This window comes from Ischnura elegans, chromosome 2 (genome assembly GCF_921293095.1).
Source record: "Ischnura elegans chromosome 2, ioIscEleg1.1, whole genome shotgun sequence".
In the NCBI taxonomy this organism is placed as follows: Eukaryota; Metazoa; Arthropoda; class Insecta; order Odonata; family Coenagrionidae; genus Ischnura; species Ischnura elegans.
In genome coordinates this window covers 25,921,515-25,943,543 of record NC_060247.1, presented here as the reverse complement: position 1 = coordinate 25,943,543, position 22,029 = coordinate 25,921,515, and the positions used below count along the sequence as shown (strand labels likewise).

Here is a 22,029-nt window from a genome sequence, read left to right as displayed (position 1 = left end):
ATGTTAACCAGAACATTTTTCAAATCCTTCTGTTTCTGCTAGGACAGCAGTTATTGGCAAATCTTAGCATGCTAATTTTTTCTCAATGGATATTCACTCCTGAAGCATTTTCTTTGATTTCATTAACTGCTTTCTCGATGTAAATGTTGAAAATTACAGGTGAGAAATCTCAGCCTTGTCTCACTCCTTTCTTAATTCTTGCTTCTTCACAACTTATTTTATCACTGCTACCTTGTTTGTGTAAACTGTGGATGATTCATCTGCCATTGTACAGGACTCCAATTTCTTTTAAGATTCCAGGCATTGTGTTCCTTTCCACATTGTCAAATACCTTATCGAAGTCCACAAATGCAGCGAACGTTGGTTTGTTCTTTTCCATTCTCTCTATGAGCTGCCTAAGATTCAATATTGCTTCCCTTGAGCCTCTGTTTTTTTCTGAATCCAAATTGGTCCTCATCCAGATACTCTTCTGCTCTTCATTCTATTCTTCTATAGATGATCCTTTTCAGTATCTTCAACAAATGGGTGGTCAGGCTTATGGCCCTAAAATCTTTGCAGTTCTCTGCTCTTTTCCTCTTAGGAATGGATGAACCGTAAAAAACCTTATGAAGTGTTTCTCCTGACATGATGGTGGGTGAGAGCATTCTTTCTCTATGGAAGAACATCAAATTACATCGTATTTAGATATCCTGGAGCTCATTCATATTCCGCAGGTAAACTAGTCCCCCATTTGGATCTCTGGGTGGGGACTACTTTAGTGTGTACATCAGTCAATGGTGATAAGGATAGGAACATGGAACTTTAGATCGCTTAGAACCTGCGGTAGGCTAGAGAACTTGAAAGTGGAGTTGCAAAGAATGAACCTCGACATATAGATAGCCCTAATAGTATGTACTAGATGAGCGGATTTGATTTGGTGGGTGATTGTTGAGCATTTATGCGGTGGAGGTGTCGAAATCGAAATGAAAGAGAAAGGCTACTTCAATTCTGCACTGAACACAGGCTAGTGGTTGCTAATACTTTATTCAAAAATCCTCTGCAAAGAAGATACATGTGGAAGATACCAGGAGACCTTAGAAGATACCAAATCGACTACATTCTAGGGAAACAAAGATTCAGGAACCAGGTGAAAGACTGCGAAAGCTACCAGGGGGCAGATATCGACAGTGACCATAACTTAGTTATGATGAAATGCCACCTAAAAAAGTTGAAGAGAGCCGTGAAAAACATAAGGCAGTTTGAGAAATTGAAGGAGGCTCAATAGCAACAGCAATAAAATATTGGCAACCACTAGCCTGTGTTCAGTGCAGAATTGAAGTAGCCTTTCTCCTCTTTCATTGAGATTTCGACACCACCGCACAAACGCTCAACAATCACCCACCAAATCAAATCCGCTCATCTAGTACATACTATTAGGGCTATCTATATGTCGAGGTTCATTCTTTGCAACTCCACTTTCAAGTTCTCTAGCCTACTGCAGGTTCTAAGCAATCTAAAGTTCCATGTTCCTATCCTTATCACCTTTGACTGATGTACACACTAGAGTAGTCCCCACCCAGAGATCCAAATGGGGGAGTAGTTTACCTGCGGAATATGAATGAGCTCCAGGATATCTAAATACGATGTAATTTGATGTTCTTCCATAAAGAAAGAATGCTTTCACCCACCATCATGTCAGGGGAAACACTACATAAGGTTTTTTACGGTTCATCCATCGAAACTAACCTTGAAATGGATTATAGAAAGAATCCTTGGGTGAACTGCACAAATAACATTGCACATCCTCATTCAAAGGGAAAGTAGTGGACTGGATAAATATTGAACTATGAACTTCCCATAGAGAGTAGAGTTGAAAGTTAAAAGGTACATAAACCATGAATGAAAAACATTCCCAGAAAACCATCATAGTAGTGGCCCTGGGAGAATAACTCGTGTCATCAGTCGTCACATAATCATTGAAGTCAAGTTCAAGAAGTGAAAGATAAGGTCATTATGGTCATTAAGGGATGACGTAACTCCATTAGATCGAATCTGATACAAATAAAAGCGTTTGGATAAGAAGGGGAGCAAAACATTACGTGAAGACAAATAACCCGGCTTGCGAGTTGAAGGTCCCCGTGCTACATTTGCCGAAGAATGCTGATGAAGTAGCATTTCCTGATAGATTCAATTGACTCTTCCTATAATTTCATGAGAATTTTCTCATTTTTGAGCAGAAATTCAAAGAATTCGATAATCATTTGAATCAACCATAATATAAAACATTAAATCAGTCAAAAACATCTTGCAGGGGAATAATTTTAATGATCTAAATGCGGACAAACGCAGAATGCAGAAACACTTAATAAGGATAATTTTTACATATCTCGGATATAGAATGAATCGGCACCCCAAAAAATAAGCACTTGGAATAAATATCTCATAATACAATGCAGAAAATCATTTACTGCAAAAACATTAAATCTAGATCTGACTGTACAAAGAAATCAAAATAGTAGTATTATATAATAAAGTAGTATTATAAAATAAATTTGAAGAGACACAATGGAGAGCCATGAAAGATAGACCAACAGTTGATGAGGCGTAAGTATGTCTTCCACAGTCTCACTTCCAAACTGCTACGTTAAAAGGATCATTGCAAAACCATTGCACGAAATACAATATAAAAATACTTTAACTAAGCTTGTGAACCTTAATGGTTACCTAACTCTTAACTGAACTATGGACATCAGTGTTTCCTTTTGGGGGAAGGTTCACTCATTTTTGTGGTTCCTGAAAATTATGCAATGTCAATTTTAAATAGAAATCCATGTTTATATTACCACATTTCCAATGATTTCATGGGATGAGCTTTTGTCCCCCTGCCTTTTACCTCCCAGGGCACTGAACACACAAGCAATGGCAAAAAGAAGTTTCCTACCCCATTGGATGAAGAATTAATTCTATGATTTCACCAGGACTTTACACAGATGTAGTTATAACTCTCCAAAAGATCATAAAAATACACCAAATAAAAACCTAAGTCTATTTTTTAAAGATCATAAAATTCAAATATAATTCACTGCTATCTCAATAAATGACTCTTTAACTTCATAACAGCTGTTAGGAATAGGAATATTATATCACTATCACTTCACTGAGTAAAATAATTAATCTGAACAGTTTTTCCAGCAAGGACCCCATCAAAAGCAACCGATAGCCTTCATGAACTTGAAATTGAAAACTCTTCTCTCAACCATAGACTACATTGAGAAATTTCTCTTACTGCCTATTTGTAGTATGATTGTATTGCCACAGCATATTCAGTTAAGATGGTATTACTATGACTAAGAGATGCCCTTATAGCACATTGGAGCGATGAATGTCACATCCACATTAATGACGGAAACTGTATGATGTACATATGATGAGTTGTTTTCATATGGCAGCAAAGGTCCTCTCTCTTGAGTCCCATTTCACACATCTGCTGAAACATTTGAGGTACCTCACATCCAATTTAAAATCTAACTTGCCATCAAGGAATCTAACACAATATCACTATACTTTCCAGGCTGTTCCCCTTGGGCTTTCAGGGGCCGTATTCTGTAACTCCAAACCGACCGGTGCGGTACCGACGTTATACAGAATACGGCCCCAGTACACAGACCATTGGAAGCCATAGTTAAATATGGACCTTCCTTTGTCGAGATAGGGCATACCACTACATAAGACATATTTAATACATTTAGCTCAATAAACTTGACTACAATGTACAACAAGAGCCCCTTCCATATGGACACGAAGTGATTAACCTTTCCCTCTGAGCATTAAAAATACTCCCTCATGAGCAACATTTAAAGATAAGCTGAAACTTTTTCTGTTGGATAAAAGTTAATATGTACAGTATTAACGAGTTTTTTTGATGAGTGTTCTTGCGACAAAATAAGCTGATTTTTGCATGTTTGTGCTATATTTGACTCGTATTACATTTTACTACATAAAATCCAAGGACAAATGAATCATATCACATCATAAAGAAGTTAAAAACCTGAAGTGTATTACTTCAAAAAAAGAAATTATAAATAAAATATACAACAGAATGAGGGACACTAGAAATAAAATAAGTCCTTCAAAAATAAAGCAAAGTTAGGAATAAGCAACCTCAGAGTATAATGAGGTGAGGGCTTCATATACTTCGTATATGTGTTTTTGCAAAATTTCTCCCTGAATAAATCCAAATGAACAGCAATAACAAATAACACCCAAAAAGATTCACAGTGAGACGAATTTCCTTTGGTAACTCCACCATTGAAGTGCATTGTTTGCAAAAAGATCAGGGTTTGTTCACCAACAAAAAAGAATGATTTCACTGCCATTTTTGCTATTTACTCTGGGATAAGCAATGCCTGTTCAAGTTGCACATTTTAAACTCTACAAGAGTCCATACCAGCTTTCCATTTTCATTTTCCCTGATATCCATTACGATTTTTTTTTAATTTCCCTATATTTTATCAGCTACACAGCAATGGCACATTAGGGATATCATGGAAAAATGCTGTAACGAATATTGTGACATAGGGTCATGTAGAAGTAGTAGTAGCAGAAATAAAGTAAAGTACCAAAAAGTCAGTGCTACCCTGTGCCACCCAGCCAGGACCGTAGCAAAATGCCCACTTCACCACTGAAAACACAGCAACACTCCATGCGTTCACCTATGATTTTCATCTTTTTGTTAAGCCTCTAGGGTTTTACACTGACCATAACCTAATTTCCCTCGCATTTTCATTACTCTCCTGACCGGTATGAGCTCTACCTACCACCTATTATGACAAGGACACCCACAACAATTTTTGTGAGAGCCCAAACTTTGATTTATCTACCATGAATGGTATATCATTAAAATATTAGTATTCAATCAGTTTCAAAAAGCCCTCAGTGAATCATTAGAAAATTACTTTTTCGATGCCATTAAGCAAGCAGATTCTGAAGAGAAATAAACGATGAAATTTAATTTAATCACTCATGAGGGAAATTAAAATGGATTTTTTGATGGAAAATACCACTGGAAAAGAGTAAAAATATATTCATTGAACAAAACTATGAGAGTTGGAGTCATCATGGATAACCTATTCCTCTACTTAAATGACAAGTATGTATCTCCATCATATGCTCCTAGGTTATTCAACACATTATGAACAAGACTTAAAACTCCATCACGGTGAAGAGGTTAATCTCTACAGACAAAAAAGTATTGTTTTGAATTCAAGCTGTACCACAAAGTTTTGCCCTGGGGCTAATAAATTTAGTTTAGGTCCCCAAAAGTATATGTACTCAACCAAACAGCATCTATCATCACAAGGAAAGGCTATGAAAAACAAAAATAAAATGTCAGATGAGACTACCAAAGTTATATACTTTTCAATAATTGTGAGATGATATAATACAGAATTCTGATGGCCAACATAATAGTGGGCATTTTCTCAAATTGATGACACTTGAATTTTCTATTTTCCCATTTCAGCCCTGCTGGGTGAAAAATCTAGCACAGATCATGGTTTCCAACTCAATTTCAAAACAAAAATTATCTCCAGCACATATAAAAATGATAACTCTTTTCAACACTTGGCTGAAGAATAGACACAGTAACTGAAAAGTTGATTGTTTTCAATTGACTACAATATCACTTCCACTATTCCATACTTTCTATAGCGTCTAAACATTTCAGGTACGCACAAAACATTAAGACAAGTATATCCAAAGGTTATACTGGCACAATAAACAAAAAAACTACACGCTGTCCCACTTTAACTCTCTCGGCTGTTCATGGAAATGTCTGACAAACTGCTTCCACCAGAAGGATTCTGAATATCATGCTTCACTGCATCAATCACATCACATGCCCTCAAATTACACCTCACCTCAGCACACATAAACTTCACTTTTAATCACATCCACTTAAAAAAAAGCACATATGCACTCACTTTCCATTTCAGCCACTTTCTTCCTCTTATCCTGTGATCACTAGAAAGGTTGAACTACATACGGTAGCAAAGAGGTATTTCCAATATTCCTCGACAATTATAGAACAATGGTAGTATAAATCGATTCATTTTTTTATAATTTTTACAACTCAAATGTACATCCGTTCAAACTCAACACTTATCATTGCAAACTTAAGACCTCAATCTTAAGAGGTTTCCAAATTTTATTTACAAAAAAATAACTTTGTTAAAGATAGACATGAGAAATTATCAGACAACTTCTTAAGGCTACAAACTCTAACTTCTAGTATGACATATGTTTTCCAATGGCAAATTACAAAAATTTTGCAATTAAATCATTAGATTACTTTCAGCATAACTCTGTAAGGTCTCTGTCAATTGGAGACAGTTAATCCTTTTTAATCAACAGACAGAATTCATCCTGGACACTTTCCTGTGAACTTAATCAAATTATAAAAGCACCCTAAACGCCCTTAAAATTCAATTAATATTTTTTTTACTACAATTCAAAGTGTTGTACTCCAATATGTGATAGGAACAATAAAAGATTGTAGATTACTAATTAACAGAAATTATGAAGAGCAATCAAAGATTTCAATAAAACAGACAATTTGTAATGAGTCAAAATAATTGAGAATAACCTAGTTAGTTTGTTTCAGGTGTCAGGCTAATTTGAAGGAATAACAAAAATATACCACACTGCCACATTATCACATCTTCCCAAAGCTCCCAAAATATCACATCCTTAATGTGAAGAAAGATAACATTTTAAATTTCATCTGAATGTGAATAAAAGAGAGCTATTATACTGTATCACCTACATATTCTACATGCATACTGACATCTGTTCATTTTAGGGTACCCAAAATGCGATTGCATATTAATTCAGATTTTGTACTAGGAAATTAATTTTTATAAAGGCTGACAAAATGATCCTTGAAATTATGAGGAAAAAAAGAATAACCCGTCATAACTAATCAACCATTTTACCTGATATTTAAATACACTTTCTTTTTCACAAATATAAAGCATGATACGGTGCACCTTCAAGTCACTAAAACACTATGTGGTAATATTATTTATACTTGGCAAATTAAGAGACTAAGTTGAGGCCTGAACGAGCACTTCCTAGATCACTTGAAATACAAATTATATGTTTTCCACATAAGCAACAGAAAATCAGATGCTTGGTAGGCTTAATGCATTCAAAAAAGTAATGATGATTTCATACATCGTCCCATTAAAACCCATAGGGAAAAAAAGATAACACCCATGTGCAATTACGTCAACTTACAAACCCACAACAGCTTGAAAATTTATGCTGATAACACTATAAGTTACAATAACAACAAGTCAATGAAAGACATAGTTTTTCGACTAGCAATTCCTTCCGTGTATATGTGCGACGTTTATATGGGTAAGATGAAAAATTGCCCCTTAATATCTCATACATATAGTACACTGCAATTTACAATCTCTGGCTTACAATGCTAGCAATTTTGTGTCATTAAATTTCAGAAGCAAAGTAATAATTGCCCTAAAATATAACAATAATTCAAACTGAAATAGACACTACATGTATATATGACGAAAGGACTCATAGCCTTGCAAGGCAATTTTTAGAAAGCATAATGACTGTATCTGAAAAGTCAAATAATGAAGCTTTCCGGCAAAAGGAATAAATGCAATACACTACCGCTACATACTACAGTTCTTACTCTGCACCGCTAAAACATATTTTACAGAGCAACAAAATAAACATTCTGGAAATCAACTAACAAAAAAATTTACCTCTTAGCATAAACATTTTATCCATATAGCTATGGTGAAACATTCATTCCCATAACATCAAAAATAAAAATATATCATCTTTATCATCTATACCATGCAGAATATGAACTATTATTGTTTTTATAGTTACTGTTAGGATAGTAATGATTCCAGTCTTCTTCTACCTGTACCGCCACTTCATTAGTTGATACATTTTCTGTCTGAGTAGAGGTAGAAGCCATGGACTCCCGTTTATTTACACAGCTTGCACACATTCTTTCCTGAACTGGAGAAGACATGGACTTTTGAACTTGTACCCTTGATTGACCAGATATTTCATAGCCCTCGTGTTCAATGCCAACCTCTGCTTCACCCGGCAGCCATGGTGCAAACTTCAGCCAAGGGTTTGTCTCTTTCCTTAGTAATGGAGACTGATATCGCTTCTTCTTCATGGCCCATTTGGCAGCCCTGGCTGCTGTTCGAGTTCTTGAATCGAAAGTTGATTTCGGATCTACTCTAACTGAAAAATGCTGCAGGTTTTCGCACGGAGTTATTTTAAATTGCTCCATCTTAGGGTCATTAGATAAAATGTTTCGCAACATTTCTTCGCACCGTAAAATTACCCCCCTTTTCCTATTCGACTCTGAAATCAAATATAACACAGGTACATTTTAATAACAAGATTGGGGAAGATATTTATTTTATTAAATGTAATTTAAACAACAATGACTTAGTGAAAATAAAGAATACCATACAATCATATCGAATGGTATATGTGAGCAGAATCGCAGAAACAAGCCTGAAGACATTGCCAAGATCACTTCCAGCATGAAGAATTACATATAAATTTATAAGACTTCAAAAAGTAGAACACACAGCCTATCCAGTTATGCCAAAGTTATTGCAAATAGATCCCACATCATACCAGCGCTCCATAGTACCTTCAGCCAGGGCTGGGTAGTATTTCAAATAAAAGTATGTATTATAAAATACGTACTTGAAATACATTTGTAATTTGTATGTACTTGGAATTTCAAATGCACAACTTGAATGTATCTCGTATTTTGTACTTCAAATACAGGTTTTTGGTATCTTCTCATTATTAAATAAAAAATACATTTGTAAAATACTTTTGAAGTAGCTCTGATAACACTTCTGTAGCATCGTTTACTTCATGTTTACAGCAACTATCGATAAGGTGCCAAGGCAGGTTATGTTTTTTAAGATCTCATAGTTTCCATACAAATGTATTTTGTATTTTAAAAGGTAAATCTTTAAATTACTATTTTGTGGTTTGTTTTTCAAATACCCAAGTTAAAGGAATCTTGTATTTTACATTTCAAATGCATTTGAGGTGGTATTTTTACATCAAATACATTAGGAGCTGTACTTTGTAATTCAAATACTCCTTGGCTTGTATTTTGCCCAACCCTGCCTTTGGCCCAGAAGTCTCTTCTTTGATTTTGACAGTTTTCAGCTTTATATATTATACATATGTTGAGAAAGAAAATAAATACATACATACAGCTTTAACTTAAGGAGAAATTGAAAAGGATTTGATACCTGACATCAACACTTGCACAGGAAAATATAAATATGAACATAAAAACACTATAAAAAATTAAATTCCAGTAAATTTTTCTTTTCTAAATAACTTAAAAAACCAAAAGCCATACAATAAAATTCCCCCCTAATAAACATCCTCCAACTCTGCTCAATTGCAAGGAGACTGGCATTGTCCTATTAACGTCAAAACCATAAACACAAAAACTATGAATTATCATTTACTAGGGGGAGTTGAAGTAACCCAAGTAGGCAGTAATATATTTCAACTTCTATCACCCTTCACCCCAAATGAAGGTATAATCTTCATTTTCAACAACCTGACTACAGTAGAGAAATAAAAGCATAAAAACTGGCAAAAATTTACATGGGAGGGAATACCCTTTTAAATAGAATTTTATGGGTGTAAATGCATTACTAAAATCTTCAGCACTTAAATAGTAATGTAAAATTTGAAATCATTATTCATATCAACAACTTTAGTGCCCTCATGATCACTCAGACATCTGATAACTCAAAGTCAAAGTAAACATTTGGCAGGGAAAAATAAAGCTTGGGATAAGTGAAGATGTATCTTTTTATGACTACTTTTCATTTACTAAAAATGCTTAACCCTTTTGGAGTGGCTGCCCGATACATCGGCTTCTGCCACTCGGGAAATGCAGCGGGCCGATATATCGGCTCTTACGTGGTACATTATTTAATTTGCTATAACTTAATACCTTGATATATTTTATTTCAGTAAACATAAAAATATTTTGTCAATATTTACCAGTTTAACCTCAATAATAAAAAAAACACTTATGGATATATAATACAAGGGTTGCACCAAAAGTAAGGATCCCAATGAGTTACAATGTTGAGAGAAGGTGCTAGGTTAAATCCCACAACTGTGTTGTGCGCAGTGGTTCCCCTGCTCACGAGTCCACCAGTCCGCGATTCACTGTGTTGCTCATTATTGGCTTAGCAACCTCCAACAATGAAAGTGATGATACTCGTTCCCACCAAGTGTGAGGATCGAGCAGTAATCCGATTTCTCCGCGCAAGGAAGATACCACCCATGAATATCCATTGGCAACTGACTGAATTTTATGGTGAAGAGTGCATATCCATTCAGCACGTCTGCAAATGGTGCAGGGCTTTTGCTAAGGGCTGCACAGAAGTTCACCATGAAGAATGGAGTGGAAGACCAACAGTGGGCTGCTTAAAGATCGGAGGGTCACTATCCGTGAATTTGTTGAATACATTCCAGAAGCTTCCGACGGCACAATTGAAAGAACTTTTAACAAAAATGTCTGGTTATCGCAAGATCTGTGCTCGCTGGGTCCCTGGATGCTGACTGATGGACACAAGGAGCAACACCTTCACCGTGTTCACAAATTCCTTCAACAATGTGAGGCGGGGAGGCAACAAGAAGTTTCTGGAGTCTATCGTCATGAAAGATGAAACGTGGGTGTTCTATTACACTCCCGAAACAAAACACTTAGGTGGCAAACGCTTCAAGAGTAACGATGAAGTCCGAGCAGAGGTCACACTCTTCCTCAATGGGTTGGCGGGAGACTTCTTCAACATAGGGATACAAAAGCTGGAGCACCGTCTTCAAAAGTGAGTAAAAAAAAATGGGGACTACGTTGAAAATAGGCAAAACTGTAAGCTTTTCAATGATGTGAAAATTGATAGCAATTAACAAAATTTTCTTTTAGTAAAAAATATGGGAACCTTACTTTTGGTACAACCCTCGTAAAATAGCTTTTTATTGTTTTTTTTCTCCTAGTTGCTACATTTTATGAAAATACCCTCCACATTTCTCGCCAGTACCCCAGGAAGAAGGCTAGCACTATGAGGGTTAACAAACGCAATGTTAAATGTGAAGGACTTCTAGATGAACATAAATTCCATATTCTTGACTAGAAAAAAGGAGAAAAATGCTGAACTATTCTGGTACTTTGTCTGCAATCTTTAGCAATTGCTTAGCTATGAGAAGAAATGCTAAGGGAAAATTAATTAAGAATTTTTTACTTTTTTCAAACCTTTGATTTTGTAACTCACAAAACATATTTTCAGTGTTGGAAGATAATGAAGGTTATTTTCATACTTGGTATCAGATAAATATATAAGAATCATGTACCAGAAAATTAAAATACAACCACTGTTAGTGTCTAAATTAATAACTTTAGTTTTTGTGGACGAGGACAAAAACCACCAATTTCAGATTGCACTGGTATCCAACCAGCTGACCACATAGAAAAATTTTAGAGAGAAAAATTATTGGAATTTTTCATCATCATCATTAGTCAACAATCCTAAGATTGGTTTGACACAATTCTCCATTCCTCTCTCCTATCCCTTAGCCTTTTCATAGTGAGGTATTTCTTCTCTCCTACTTCCTTTATAACCTGTCCTATGTAACTTATTTGGGGCCGTTCCTTGTCCTTCTTCCCTTCCAGCTGTCCTTTACAATTGCTTTCATCAGGCCGTCACGCCTCATAATGTTGTCAACTGAGTCATCCTGAATTCTCCTTGAGGTTTTAAGAAGACCTCTCTTTTCTCCAACTCTCCTTAGCACTTTCTCATTACCTACTCGGTTCATCCACTTTATCTTCATCATTTCTTGGTAACACCACCTTTCCAATGCTTCCAGTCTTGGCTTCTCTGCTACTGCCAACATCCAAGCCTCATTTCTAGAGAGAAACATGCTCAGCACGTAACATCAGATGAATTGTTTCCTAATTTCTATTCTTGTAATCTCAGCTGTAAGAAGATTCTTCTTTTTGTAGAAAGCCCTCTTTGCCTGCGCTCTTCTACTATTTCTTTCTTCCTTTGCCCATTGTTGGTAATTCAGCTTCATAGGTAACAAAACTATTTCACCTCTTCAAGCTTTTGCTTTCCTAGCCTCCTCTCTTCTGCTGCATACCAATATCTTGCTGATTTTCAGCTGATATGTGGCCGTTGTTGTCCATATTTGTCTAAGTCTTCTCCAAATCATTCTCTTTCTCAGCTATGACTGCGATGTCATAAATAAATCACATCATTGAAAGATTAGAGATGGCACTTTCCTACAGGTTTATTATTGAAAGTACGATGAGTTTCGACCGTCAGGTCAGGTACAGTCATTATCAAGTACAATGAGGATTTTGGTTCCGAAGCTATATTTATATAAAATGGATGCGTGGTGGGTGAAAGGGGAAGGTTAGGAAGGGTATGCATCATTAGGTGGTGCACTTGGGGAATGGTATGGCGAGGAGTGGGGAGTGGCAAAAAATGTTTGTTTGTTCATTACAGAAATGCATCCTTGGATAATTTTCAATTGGTCTTTGGTCTTTCCTCTCCACATGGACGATCTTCGGGTCAAAATCACAAGAATGTTTTCCTTCAAGGAGGTGTTTCACCACGAGAGAGGAGGTATCTCCTTTCTCCCAGCATTATCATGACTCTCGTATTGATGTTGTCATAATTAAGGAAATCTTAACCCTAGTGAGAGTGTCTAATTTAACCTCTCCTCCTCCCTGCAACAGCTTAGAAACAAGAAACCATTTCCTTGAACATTTATAGGCCAACAAGAGGACTAACTATAAATGGAGAGTGGGAAATTCAGAATACTGTGTGAACGAACAGTACCTAGTGACAACAGTAGATTGATGTATTAAAGGATGGGCAGGATTAAAGAAATTAAGGAATTGCTGACTATTTCACCTTGCTAAAGTTAGTACAGAAATGATCTTCCATGAAAACAACACTTGGGTGTACTTTTTTGTCACAAATTTATTGAAGAAATAGACTGCAAATTACTTGACATGTGCATCAACCAACTTTCTGTATTTGCTTCATATAGGAAAGAAGTATTCTCTGCTTTTACTAGCAGCGTAACCACTATGTAAACACAACCAGTGCCAGTGTATCATATTCCCTTAGTTGAGTTTGCCCTGTTATAGTATGCAGAGTGTAGCCTCCTGGTGAACCTGAAAACATGATTGCACAACGACACCATTTGGACATCGTTTTGCAGGGTAAATTACTCGGTCGCCTGGAAGCAGGTCAGACACAGACCGAAGTCGCAATATCCTTGAATGTGCCACAAAGTGCCATTTCCAAGCTTTGAGATGATTTCAAGACACAAGAGATGTTAGTCGAGGGCCAGTACCAGGTCGACCAAGAGTAACCACTCCATAGTAGGACCATTATCTGGCCATAACCGCCCAACAAAATCAGAAAGCATCCGCAAAACAATTGTCGGCGGAGCTTGCTGCCACCTGAAGGGTTGCTGTTTCCTGGAAAACTGTCTACTGGAGGCTCACCACAACAGGGCTATTTGCCAGACTCCCAGCAGTGTGTGTCCTGCTCATTCCAGCACAGAGACATTAACTGTAGAGCCATTAATGTCGATACTGGACCATGATGAATGGAGGCATGTACTCCTAGCAGATGAATCCAGCTTCAGTTCCCAGAACAATTCCTATCACACAGAGAGAGTTGCACTGTCTGGAGAGGACCATGTAGCCGATAAAACCACAGAAACCTCATGGAACAGGATATATATGGAGATGTTGTGGCATCATGGTGTGGGGCAGCACCATGTTGAATGCCGTGAGGACTTGAACATCTTCATGGGTGGTCCGAAGAACACTGTTTAACGGTCAAAGATACAGAAATGAGGTACTCAGGCCACATGTTTGACTTCTCAGAGGTTGGTTGTCTCAGGAGGCGGTTGGTCCACAAGTCCTCTTAATGGACGAAAATGCCTGACGGCGCCCCGCTGCTCTGGTATACGAATTTATGGCAGGGAAAGACATTCATCGCATGGACTGGCCAGAGAGGCCTGCAGATCTGAATCCTACAGAACATGCCTAGGGTGCATTGAGGAGGCAAATTGCATCTCGTCAGCCTCCACCACGGACCCCACAAATTTTTGAATACCCCTTCAGGAGGAATGGGATCAACTGACACAAGAGCTCTTGGAGCTCTGATAGAGAGCATATCACGTCGCTGCAAAGCCGGTGTGGTTATTAGGGGTAATCATACACCCCATTACAGTAAACTCTCATTAGTACAAAGTTCAGGGGAATGAAAACCCAGAGGTATGTAATAACTAAAGATGGGTCAAATAGCAGATTTCTTGAACTCGAACATCGAATTCGAATATTAAACCATTGCTCGAATATTCGAATACCTCGAATACTAGAATTGCGCAAAGCATAATAAACATACATTTTTTTCTTCTATTTCACTGAATGAATGTACGTATGAATAAAAAAGTATTAATCAAATTCATTTTAAAAATAAACCTCTTAATTTTGAATAAATTTCCCACATTGATTCTTGTAGCTTTACATCAGCTATTTTCGGTTGCACTTTTCCTAAGGTATCTGTTTTTGTTGGGTGACTTTGTTTAGACAGACTTGTCATCTCCAATGCCAACTGATTTTTTATCATCGAAACTTTATTTGAATCTTGGAAATCATTGATTTTGAATTGTACATCAAGAATTGAGGCAAAAGTGAATAATTTTTCTTTTTCCAGAAATTAAAACCAACTTTTACAGGAAAACAGCAAATCATTGACAAAACCTTGTAGATGACCATGCAAAAACTTCTTAGTTTCTAGGAAATTAATAATGATATTCAAAAGGGAAACTATGGAAACTATGACTGTACTTCCACAAGCAAGAAATGTTGCTCCTTCCAAAACATCCAGAACATCAATAAATTGCTTGATAGCATCGACTGCTTGATAGCATAGCACTGTGGTGGAGTTATGTCTACATTAAACTCAGGTTAGAGGCAGCTAATGCTATGGCTTGCTTCTGTTCTGGAAGACACCTCATCATTTGGAAAAGGGAGCTCCATCTTGTGGGTTCATCCTGAATGAGCATAGAATGAGAAGTGGTGAAAATAATTTTTTGAATTTGGTGAATGTTAGTGATGCAAGCTGCTGGCAGGCATATGCCGTTATTTACGATTATTTTAATGAAAATTTCAATCCTTTATCAACTTTGATGCATCATTGCGGAGCTGTTGTTTGGCATAAAGAAACAAAAATGACGTCAGGGGAAGCCTGCATACTTGCAGTCTTCGATTTTGAGATGATCTTTCCGATGAATGGAACGGCTTGGAAGCAGTAACTCAATGCTTAACGGAAGATACCCCAAAAGTCGATATTTTTTCCGCCATTTTTAATTTTTTTTAGGGGTTTCACGGAGGAAACCAGGGATTTTCGGATTTTTTCACCCGATCATTTTCGGTTCCCCACGTCAAATAATATGTATTCACCACTCTTATCTGCAAATTTGATGTATTTCGTCAACTTGCCTAAAACAGTGCTGCATGCACTAAGCGACTAGAGTCCTCTACGTTGTTTTTGAGTCAACTACCAACAACGTGCGTGCGACAGTGTATGGCACGAAATTCTAAGTATTCGAGGTATTTGAGATCGTACTTTGAGCATAATTATTCGAGATCGCAAATATCAAATGCTTTCAAGTATTCGAGTATTCGTAGATACTATTCGTGCATTTCTAGTAATAATGAAGTTTGTATGAACCTTTACTTGAGGAATCTTTGCAAAAAAAACATACTTTGTCAAAATTTCTAGCCTCTTCAATCTCCCGTACTTATAATTCCACAGCAGAATAGTTCAGAGCCATGTGTATAACACACACGATTAAATTAGGTGCAAATATATAAAAAACAAGTGCATTCGTTTGATTTTATCATTAGAAGAATGTGGCATGATGCAATATAGGGTTGGTATCTTCCAGAATACTGTAAGTCATCAATTCACAATCACGATGAGTTCCAAGACCTTACTTGTAAGTTGATAAACCTATACAAGGCATTGGGTAGCGTGGTTATCCTGCGAAATGCAACATGGCATTACAAACTCACGATTGTGATGAACTGATCTAGCTGAGAGTGTGACACAGCCGCAGCCGAAAAGAATCGCTTTTTGTAGGAAGGAAGAACGAGCAGAAGGCTGAATAGTTCCTGAATTCACAACAGATTAAATAATATGTACTTTGTACAGGTGCCTACATGATACTGATCTTACTATCAGGCAGTATGGCCTCGTTTAGTGATTATGCTTAACTTTTGGACACTGGTGACGAAAAAAAATGATGTTTCCATGTTGAAATTCCCATGTCTTATCTTTTACCTAAGAACAATAAACACCCCATAATTAGAATGATTTTATTCCAGAACAATGGTGAGGCACAATTTTTGGAGGGATACCTTTTGCCCAATAAGACAATTAAAAATATTTTGAAGGCAAAAATGTAATAATTTTTATTTATAAATGGTCAATCCTTTCATATCAGAAAAGGAATAAGTCAAAACATTCAACATCCCTCCCAAATCCTCCATTAAAACCAAACGGGATGTTAATAATTTTCCAAAAGAGTATTTCTAGGCAATACTAAGGAAAGTAGTAGACAATTTCAAAGTCCGTAATTTCTATGAATAAAAGTCTAAATTACTAAAATAAGTCAATAAGATTGAATTATCCACATACCTTCGAGCAAAGATGACAGTTGTTTCCCTCCTGACTCAATTTCCCTCCATGTCTATTCCATGTAACAAAATAAAATCACTGCCTTAAAAATTCAATCTCACATATCAAAATTTTGGAACATATTGATAAAATCTTAATTAAACATGCCTAGGAGTGTGTTTATTACAATTCAAGTTCAAGGAGCAAGAGCATTTTGTTCATCCAAATAATTACTGATAAACATCAATGACCAGTGATCAATTAAAGGTATTTGAATAACCAATCCATTTAAGTATTGGATAGTTAGTCACTGAAATTGAACTAATGCAGGGTCCTCAATTGTCCCACATCAATGACAAAGGCATACCCATATTTACTCATAGAGTATGTTATTTTTTATATTGAAAAATGTTATTTTTAATATCACTCCTTCTTTCATAAAAGCAATTACACTCCTCCAAGTGATAAGTTTTAGTAATCATCGACATACCAAACAATTTTCACATGTGGTAATTTTTTCAATCATAGCCTGATACATAGACTTGTTTATTCTTAGGCAATAAGAGATCCGGATAAAAAGAAAACCATAGGGGTTCTTCATTGTTTTTTTAATTCAATAATTTGTTCAGAGGATTCTTACAAATCCCCACTTTCAAAACTCAACTGGATTCCAAAAATTGCTACAGTTATCAGAGCCTGAAGTTAGGTGTAAGGGGAACCTCATTTCTTCATTTGCAGCAAATGACCTAAGTAACATCAATCTTTTATATTTATTCCCACTATATTTATAAAATAGAACATTTCATTATAAAGCAGGGACTTCCTTAATATATATTTACTATGTGCATAATCGAATGAATTTATAGGGGACCCTCGTCACCTTAATCATGTTTGGTGAAATAAAATCATCAGTAACACATTGGTTACATTGACCAGGACTGAGAGTGAACTGACACGACTCTTTCTTTACCGGGCACTGTGCAGACAACCATTCCAGGTATTCTAATTTCCCAATGCAATTTTACACAGTTCCAGAGTGTTAGATGTGATTGCCAGGGGCGCAGCTAGGAATTAAGGCTAGGGGGGGTTTAGGGTAACAAATACTTACAGGTGTGGGGGTATTGCATACCCACCAGGGTAAGCAGGAGTTGAGGGGGCCCTCCTCAACAAAATTTTTAGGAATAATGGTCCCTAATGGCGAGTTTTACGGATTTCTGGGGGATATTTAATAAATCCTAACACTATCCTATAAGTAATACTGATCCAAATAACTAAAATGGATTAAAATTCAAAATTTCTCTGAGCTCTGGAAGGGGTTTTATCCCCCAAAACCGCCTCCCCCTCGCTTTGCCACTGGTGATTGCTACAAAGTAGATTTAAAATACCTAACTAATATAACTTGTATTTGGCACATAGATTTTCAATGAACAAACATTTCATTAATACATTTAAAGGAGTTCACTTCACTTTCAACAAGAATTCAGCAACCTCCGGGAAAACACCACATGTATAGACTTGGATAAGGAATGTAAGCTGTAATGTCATAGTTCTATGGCGTGCATGTGAGGAAAGGTGATCCACTTTTCACTTCAGTAGTTAAGAACGTAACCTCACAAAAATGTGGGGATCACCTCAATATATTCCATCAAAGTAAGCATACAGCAATTTATTACTTATTTAAGATAAGTAGTTGATACTTTCCTCACTGCAAAATATCCCTGTAGATAAGCTTTTAATAGTCAATTACCACTAATTAACCACTGCTGAAGAGTAAATATTTGGTACCTTTTCTGTCCAGGATAGTAAAAAAACTGGCTAATATTAATTAAATGAAAATCTAGTTCACCTTATTCAACCATACAATTACTGTAAAATACATTTTCTTCTATACGTATATCCCACAATATCTGCTTCCTTTGTTATCTCTGCATTATTTGACCCAAACCTCCTCAGGCTTGATAACTGGTACATACATCTGAATCTAAAACTAATATTTTCTTCAGGTATGCATTCACTTCATGCTACATGATAGAGTGTCCAGGGAGGGTCAAATTATTTGATCCTTAGTTTTTACCATTATGTTTGGGTTTAATGCCTCTTTTTCCATTAAACCTTTCCATTACACCGAAGTCTCAAAAATTTCATTGGATCTTCTTTGAGATTTTCTCAGGCCACCTCACACACAAGCCTGAGTATGAGAATACCACCAAACTTGACACATATATCTTATAACTTATCACTTACGTCTGCAATCACTGGTGGTGGAGGAGTGCGCATGGGGTCCTCCTCCTTTACTATATTTTCTTCTGAAGTCAGGGGGATGTTGGTTCGTGTTGGAACTCTTTCTCTTGATCTGCTGTACTTATTCCTCTCCGTTACATCCCTGGAGGGCTGATTGACAGGTGTTTCCGGATGGATACTTTCCTGTGTATTCATTTGCTGAGGGTGAACACCATGGTAGTTCATATGATCACCACTTATGGGATAACTTTGATGGCCTGTGTTCGCCATAAGCGGAGGTACAACCTCAGTAGGAACAGGAGGGGTGAGTAATTGATCCACTGGTTGAAATGGAGCCACGTTTGGAGGATTAGTGTATGAGGTTGGTACAGAAACAGGAGCAACAGGCATTTGAGGATAGAACTGATTTGGAATTTGATTCTGATACTGATTTCCATAATTATACGGAGGTTGGATTGGGTTAGCTGCATCTCCTGCATAGCCACTTGCAAAATTAGTGGGTTGATTACTACCATAATATGTAGCCTGAAAGGGATAACAGAAATTGAGTAACATGCATATTAATTACAATCCCACACTGATTCTTAAGTACATATTTGTTTCTGAAGCCATATTCTGAAATAATGCTAAACGCTGAGATTTTAGCACACAGGGAATTTCACTGATGAAAAATACAGCTGACTTGACGCACACTCATAAATAGCTTTTCCTTTCATGAACATACATAAAATATTTTGGTAAGCCCAGAAAGTTTAGGATAACAATGTGGATTCCCAGTTGGGAGGCCTACTTAGGCCCCCTAAAACTTAAAGTCTTTCTTAGTCCATTGTGCTGGTCTCATCATTAATTTACCAGCCACAACCAGACAGGTGACAAGGTAGCTTCATTGCAGTAATCTAACAGGAACTGGTGAGCCCACATAGCTGGGCCTTGGCCCAAGTTATGATCATAAATATTATTTTGGTTTTTCACTTTATCAGTTAGCTGTACCCTACCCTAACCATACTCACAGCAACTAAAAAATAAAATATATTAGTAACTATAGATAAGTTAATAGCATAAGTTTAGGCAATACATAACAGGAAATACCAACATCATTGTTCTGAATAGTTAATTCAAGTTTTTTTTTCCTGGCAGATGTTTCTCATATTAGCTCCCGAAACAAAAAGGAGAATGAAGATCTGTAGCAAACTAATCTTCAAGATGGTCACCAACAACGATATTTGCAATTTATTAAAAATTTCTTCACCTGAAAAAATTACCGCACCTTATGAGAGTCGAGATTTCCTCTTGCCATAATCTGGACTGTACTAGTTAAAAGCATGATTCGTGAACCTGAAGATTAAGCTTCAGTGGAGTGTTTGTCTTGGAGGAGCTAAACTCAAATTGCCAATGTTTAACTGATCATGGTGCAACAATCAATGCCAAATACACTTGAATGATATAAAAAAACACATGAAAGCACATAATCTGCACCTGAAGAAAAAGAAGACCACCATCTGACCTAACTGGACAGCCTCTTTGAGCAATTGATACAATAATATTTATTGAAGACTGTACAAAAAAAAACAACTGAACAGTTAAAAAACAAAAATATCCTAATCCTGGCAGTCATGAGACTATCGATGAAAGCATGGAACATGCACTGCACAAACTTAAGGCAAAGATTCCTGGCAAAAAATACAAGGGTAAACTTAAAATTAAGGTCTCCAATTTTTTTGTCACTGAATATAACATTTATGTATTTACATTGTTAGATACATCGTTGGAAGGGTCACAGCTTCAGCTATTTTTCGATCTAGTCACCCTGGCACTAAACGAATTTTCTCATTCGCTCGATGAACTTTTGAATCCTGTCTTCATACCAGCTTCCATTTGCACTGTGAAGACATGCCCTGCCCTCCTCTTGCACCTCGTCATCCTTCGCAAACTTCATCCCTCCTAGGTGTTTCTTCAGGGCGAGCAACATGTAGAAATCACTGAGAGCAACCTCGGAGCTGTACAGAGGGTGCCCATTCACTTTCCACACAAACTTCGAGATTCGTTCTTGTGTGTAATTAGCCGTATTTGGGCGCATAATGAAAAGAGACCCCCTCCATCAGCTTTCCTGGATGTTAGTTATTTATGGCACGCCGGAGGTTTTCTAGTGTTTAACAGTATCTTTCTGTATTGATAGTGGTTCCCTGGTGCATGAAATCCACCAGCAATACTCCCTTTCCGTCCCAAAATACTGTTGATATGACCTTCTCAGCTGACAGAATTTGTTTGAACTTTTACTGTTTTAGAGACATCAGGAGGCACCGTTGTTCATACTGTTGCTTCTGCTCCGGTGTATAGTGGTGACACTCAATTTCATCACCCGTTGTGAGTCCAAAAAATCATCTCCTTCCTCTTCAAAATGACGCACAACTTCTTCCACTTGCTACCTCTGGTGGTCTTCGGTGAGTTGTTAGGGCACCCACCTGGCAGTGGACATTTGCGAGGCCGGATAGGAACTCATGACACCACTTACAAACATTTTTAACATCCATAGATTTTTCACCATAAACTTCAACCAATTGGCAATATATGTCAATTGATTCCACCTTTTTCACTGTCGAAATTCGCATGAATTTCACACCTGGACAGAGATGCAAGGGGAAGCTCCATAGAGACAACAATGCCAACAATGAGCAGTCGACTATGCTTCGCAGCAGTTGGGAGTGGTAGCGGAGGAACAAAGGAATACAGTGGTGTTGGTGCATTGTGCCTAGTGCTTCATGCAGCGACACAATAACTTAGGAGACCTTATTTTTAAGTTAACCGTCATATCACTTGGCATCTTAGAAAAAAATTAACAGAATATCTTACAACCTTTTGAAGGGAGGAAACAGATAAAAAAATTAACATTAATGCATAACTAAGTCATAGGGCAGTGCATGTGTATGCACAGGGAATACAGGGGAAATTAATTGCTAAAACATGGCTGAACAGACTTCGCAGTTAATTA

The 22,029-nt window shown here is 36.9% G+C and overlaps 1 protein-coding gene across 1 annotated transcript in view; it reads right to left on the bottom strand.

Annotated features, from left to right (window-relative positions):
• Positions 1-5,372: 5,372 nt before the first annotated feature.
• The window catches only part of LOC124153493, a 30,872-nt gene continuing 14,215 nt past the window's right edge, over positions 5,373-22,029 (bottom strand). The window contains exons 3-5 of the mRNA XM_046526694.1: positions 19,044-19,565; positions 16,821-16,872; positions 5,373-8,394 (exon numbers count right to left, since the gene is read on the bottom strand). Coding sequence (XP_046382650.1) covers positions 7,856-8,394; positions 16,821-16,872; positions 19,044-19,565 — 1,113 coding nt within the window. The 3' untranslated portion in view covers positions 5,373-7,855. The remainder of the gene's footprint in view (positions 8,395-16,820; positions 16,873-19,043; positions 19,566-22,029) is intronic.